Source organism: Urocampus carinirostris, chromosome 2, assembly GCF_059441175.1.
Source record: "Urocampus carinirostris isolate Australia breed hairy pipefish chromosome 2, RoL_Ucar_1.0, whole genome shotgun sequence".
NCBI lineage: Eukaryota > Metazoa > Chordata > Actinopteri > Syngnathiformes > Syngnathidae > Urocampus > Urocampus carinirostris.
The window spans coordinates 16424936-16430935 of NC_142350.1; the positions used below are offsets into that span (position 1 = coordinate 16424936).

A 6000-nucleotide genomic window follows, 5' to 3' on the forward strand; every position below is an offset into this window, starting at 1 on the left:
CCGCTGGGCTATGCACAATGAGTCGAGTGAGTGTCTTCTACCACGCTGAGACTTGACAGCATCTCATTATTTTTAATCCAGTGATGTTTCTTACGGTTCTCTCTGTAAATGTTACTTTGAATGCCTATTTTTCATAGTACTGGTTTTAATGCTTAGTTTCAGTTTAATGGTACCACATTCTTACAATGAGATTTTCACGAGTCTATTTGAACCCAACTGTTGTGTTGGGAGTCTTTAGGTGACCAAACCCCCAATTCCAACTCCTAATGCCGAGCGCCAAGCAGGGAGGCAATGGGTACCGATGTTGTAAGTCTTAGGTATGACCCGGCTGAGGCTCGAACGAGCAACCTCCCAGTCTGGGGGCGGGCGTCCTACCTGCAAGGCCACCGATCTGGTATGTAATGCAGTGGTACCCCTATATCGAGCACCACTAGACACGAGAAATTCAATATACGAAATTCATTTGGAACAAATCTTGCTTGACATACGAGTGCAAATCCAAGATACGATTATTTCTAGCGGCTACCTTTAGAGACTGCTCATCAGCAGCATCAGCTCATCCCAGTTTGTGCATTCTGATGTCTACAAAGTAGATAAGAGAGCTTCTGCATTTTAAATGGGAAAGAGTAGCTGCTTTTGTTGAAAAGAAACATTCTAAAAAAGTGGCAACTGGTTGTGCTACAGCTCCCAACGGACACTTTCCTTACGCATTTCCGTAACATTTTAAAGGGAAGGCAGAGATTCCTTGGATATGTTTTTCTTCAAAAGACCGTTAGAAAGTGTTTGTGTTGTGAGTCCAGCTAAAAGAACACAAGACAGTGATAAATAAAAACTGAAACGGGCAAAAAAAAAACTTGCTGTAATAATATGTTTGTGTGAACTTTCATTTAAAGTTACAGTAACTCGAATTTTATTGTCAAGTAAGTGCCTACGTATCATCAACCTGCTCTCCTGCTTCCTCACTTTTTGCTGGCCCCCAATCCACCTGCACCACGAACACACCTTCCTTATATTGATGTCCTCTGTGAAAGTGCTCATAATAAACTTGGATTTTATTTTGTTAATATTCTATTTGTTTTATTACTGTGTTTTTAAAGGCAGCACAGTGAAAGCCTGGTTAGAACGTTGGCCGAACAGTTCTCAAACCTTCCTTGTGGTGCACAGTTTGCATGTTCAAAGCAGGTTGATGGGTGGATTCAGATTGTTCCCAGGTACGCGTGAGCCTGTGAGTGGTTGTTTGTCTCTGTGTGCCCTGCGATGGGCTGGTAACTAGTTCAGGGTGTCGCCAGCCCACTGCCCAAATACTGCTGTGATCTGTCCAGCATCCCTGCATCCTTGCTGTGGATAAGCAGTGCAGAATATGGATGGATGTATTTTTTATGTTTAATGACTGTTTGAATGTGTTTTCAGTGATCAGCAAGATGTGTTTTTTAGCTATTTAGGGTTAACCTGGATTCTTTTGGGAAGTCGGGAATAGACCAATTTGTTTTGGATTATTTCCTATCAGGAAAATTTGCTTGTTACATGAGCAATTATAGCTAAGAGCACGATTCTTGAACTAATTAAGCACGTATGTGTGGGCACTACTCTATTGCCTTTTGAATAAAGCCCGAAGAACATACTTTAGGGTCTTTTTCAACTCTACACTTGACATCCACACATACCTGGAGGCTCATACTCACCTGCAGATAATGGAGTGTCCTCTCCTTCAGTTTGTTTTCAATGGGCACCAGAGCTTTGTCATAGCCTCCACCTCCTCCTCCCCGGGAAGGGTACACTTCTCTGGCTTGACTGACGGTCATGGCTGACCAGGTGCTCCTTTTCAAGGAGTGACTAGGGTGACTGTGGTGTCCGCTGCCATCGTTTCCAGCCAAAGCAATGGTGGTGCAGGCCATGCACTCGGCAGGGCCAGGCACACCACCCCCTCGCTCCTTGGGCCTCTTCATGGTAAGTTCCTGGATGGCAGCGTCCAGACTTTCGTGCCCGCTCGGGTACCCTCTCCTGCCACCACTCACCAGGTAGCTGCTGTCGCTGTCCAAGTTGTCATCAGAGCTCCACCATCCAGCTGTCCTGCTGCGGTGTCTTCGACCAGACTCGTGACGAGAGTCCCCACTCTTACTGCGCTCTCGAGACTTATTCCTCCGAGCAGAGCGAGACTGATGGCCGGAGTGGTGCCCTCCACCGTCCTCCCCTCCACTCCTGTGACCTCCTCCTCTCTCGCTTCGATAGTCCCCGCCACCTCTTGTTCCATTGTACTCCCGTTTAGAAGGTGTCTCTAATGAATGAGACTTGGCAAAGAGACGTTGCACAGAGTTAACCAGGTGGCGGATACGTGAAGGACTCTCGCTGCGTTGTTCGGCACCCCCGCTCGTGCTGCGCTGATACTGCAGTGTGTGGAAGCCATCAGGGTGAAAAGGTACCTGCTTCTCAAACTGATCCATCAAATTTGGAGGTATGCGGTGCATCTTAGTCCCATGACCCGACGTTAAACATTCCTCACACGAGTCAAACGACTGCAGAGGAGGGTGCTGGCTTGGGTGCGAGCGAGGGAAGGTGCCCCCACCTGAGTGGCCATGAGAATGAGAATGGGAATGGTGTCTCTCAAGCGCCAAAGCCTCAGCTGCACCTCCCGGAGGGTAAAAGTGGCCATCGTTATGACTACGGTAGAAGTCTCTGCCTGGGCCATCGCAGTCCCCAGGTGGACAGTGACAGGAACTTCCTTTGCCACCACCGGAAGAATGTTGGGATAAGCTGCGGCTGACATGGTAACCTTTCGTATGCACCGGGGCGTGGTGAGCCGTCCGGGCAGAAAGGGGGCGCTGTGGACGAGACAGGGCTGCACAAGGCTCACCTGAAGGCACACAAAAAACAATTACATATTAATCAGAATACATTGCAGAAGTTCGAGGTGCTAGATTACAGACCAGTAAGTCCAAAAATGTATTAACGCACTGGTTTGCTTTGTCAAACAAAAGTTTTTGTATTACCCCTATAGGATTAATTTTAGATAATTATACCAGTACAAGGCGGCACAACGTCTGGGTGGTTAGCGTGCAGACCCACGGTGTAGAGGTTTAGGGTTGAAATCCAGCTACCGCAGCCCCCCAAGTGGAGTTTGCATGTTCTCCCTCCAGGCACTCCGGTTTCCTTCCACATTCCAAAAACATCCATATCAGGTTAATTAGCCGGTCCAAATTTTCCCATCCAAATCGTCCCATCCAAATCGTCCCTAGGTGTTAATGAGATAGTGAGTTGTCTGTGTCATGCGACTGGCTGACAACCAGTTCAGGGTGTCCCCTGCCCACTGCCCGAGGACAGCTGAGATGGGCTCCAGAACCCCCACGACCCCACTGAGCATAAGCGGTGCAGATAATGGATGTATATATCAGTACAATGAAAAGAAGAAAATGTACATAATTTTTCTCCAGCGACCATCGTGAGAATAAACTGTTCAGAAAATTGAAATACATTTTTACTTTTAATAAATATTAGGAGTGCGGTAGGCTATTTTATGACAAACTATTACATTAAGTATACTGTGCGAACAGTTGAGCGATGTCAGAGTCTGTAACCTATTCACTGCCGATTACGGCTACAGATGTCAAAAGCCCATTTTTTTGAGGGAGGGCAGTGAATGAGTCGATTGGCTTAAATTTGGTGTTGAGCAACAGCATTATTTGGCATGGACGGATATGACGTGTCCCCACCAATATCAAGCAATTATTGGTTTGTCCTCACCAATATCTTTAGAGATCATCATCAACCTAGCAGCGCAGAAAGGATTAAATCACCTTTCCCTGCTGAAGCATTGTCGCCTTTCCCTTTTCAGACTTATGTTTGGGTATGATTTGGTCCCAACCAATGCCGAGACCAAACCTATCTTCTTGGTGTGGAATGAACTGGCATCAAAGATCCACAATAGTGGGAAGCCCCACATATTAAGTGTGATACAGCAATGGTTGACTTGCTTGTACTAACAAAAATTTGTGTGTCGACAGCAGAAACCTTTTTTTTTGAACAACATTCCATGTAAGTCGTCTGTCTGCAAAATGACAACGCTCTTTCCCATTCGTGGCACCTAATAAATCCCCACAAAAGGCAATATACTTGACGATTGATGCGCAGCTTGCTTTCTGACATTTGTGAAGTGGCCTAATGAATTGAAAGTGGTATTATTTTTCTTTTTATGATTAACATATTTATTGGTACGCTATTCATCTGAGGAGTAAAAGGCAAATGGTGAGCATCCATCCAAAAGACATCACAAAGCAGCAATAAACAGATTTGTTCCTTTTGTTTATTTCAATGCCCGCCAAGAGTTCACCTCCTACCACAGCTCTTCGGCAAACCATTTTATGTCTTCAAGCCCCCGGCCCACCTGTTTTTATAGTTATATATATCAGAGCTAGGTTCTGATGTTGTCTGCCTCCTTCCTCAATCTCTGACCACAGGAAACCATGGCACATTTACACAAACATAATTTACGGTGGAGGAAAACAGGGTTTTTCTTAATCAAGTTTGGATGCAATGGATGCCGATCTGACCATTTCTGATTCTTCTCTCTCCTATCAATTAAAGATTTATTACACTGTATGTGTTTCTGCAATTAGGTGAGATCTAATTATTTACCACAGAAAGTGAAATCAATAAAATCGGACTTGCCTGATCCAACCCAGGGGTCGGGAATCTGTTTGACTCAAAAAGCCATGAAAGCAAAATATATAAGAGCCACACTGTATATTTTAAGACAACATTCAACGAAACAGGCAAACCAGCTCTCCAGACAAAAGCTAATTCTTTAGCGCATTTTATTTCACTTAGTGACGTTTGATAAATATCTATGAAATTATGATGCCAGAGAGTGTGTCCCATATTGACATATATACTACTTTAAATGCTACTTGTGTCTCTTTCCTGCAGTCACCGAAGATCTTGAGGCTCATTTTGACCGTCAAAATTATTTTGTAAAATGTCACAAATTACAGCAAACGAGAAGTATAAGGATGTATTTACCTTCAGCTATGTGACAGCTACGTGACTGCCCACCCCTACTGTTCACCCAATAAAATTGTTTACTTCCCCTTGCGCCTGCTAGAAGGCCGTGGTGTTTCTAACTCAAAATCTGAATGGCTAAACCAACAGCATTATCGACACCCAAATTATGCTACGAGCAGGGTAGGGTAGGGTTACTTTAACTTGATTACTTTCAATTACTTTTGGATTACTCCAATACCAAATATGCTAATAAAAGACAAAAGAAACTAAATATGAATAAAATTATGACTCACAACACGTGGTAAGCTTTCTCTCCTGGCTTTGATCTCTTTGGCAAAACTAACATAAAATGCGACAGAAACAAAATGAAAATAAATCCAAACACCTTGCCAACATAATTTTTGCCGTTTCATGTATTCCGTTACTCCCCAAGCCTGCACAAAATTTAGTAATTGTATTCATTTTTAGTTTCTTTTGTCTTTTATTAGCATATTTGGTATTGGAGTAATCTAAAAGTAATTGAAAGTAATCAAGTTAAAGTAACCCTACCCAACCCTGGCTACAAGAGACTTCAAATTGTTGAATGTCTCCTGAATGCAACTGGAAACTCTAATTAGGACTCTGCCCCAGGATATTCTGGACTGAACCATACAAGTACTGTGTTGCTTCGGCTTTACATGTACCAAACTTGAAATGGCACAGAAAAGTTTTGCATGTCCGTATTTAAACTCTGAGCCGATGTACTCATGAAATGCGACATATCTGGCAAACAAGCTATAAATTCCCGACCCCTTACCAAAACCATGATTTTATCCCCCTCAATATTGTACACAGAATGTGAACAATTTTATTACTTGTGGGAATCACCACATTTGGAAATTGCTTTCATGTTTTCAGCTTCCACTGCGGTTGCCAGCAAATGTTCAACAACAGGTGATTAAATTTCAAACGGGATTAAGTAGACTTTATTGACTGTCGTCGATATAATCACCTCCCTATTTGCCA

General features: G+C 43.7%; 1 protein-coding gene across 1 annotated transcript in view; it reads right to left on the reverse strand.

Annotated features, from left to right (window-relative positions):
• dlgap3 (discs, large (Drosophila) homolog-associated protein 3) overlaps nucleotides 1-4943 on the reverse strand; it is a 22825-nt gene extending 17882 nt beyond the window's left edge. The window contains exons 1-2 of the mRNA XM_088327560.1: nucleotides 4925-4943; nucleotides 1683-2851 (exon numbers count right to left, since the gene is read on the reverse strand). Coding sequence (XP_088183686.1) covers nucleotides 1683-2851; nucleotides 4925-4943 — 1188 coding nt within the window. The remainder of the gene's footprint in view (nucleotides 1-1682; nucleotides 2852-4924) is intronic.
• Between the last annotated feature and the right edge of the window lie 1057 nt (nucleotides 4944-6000).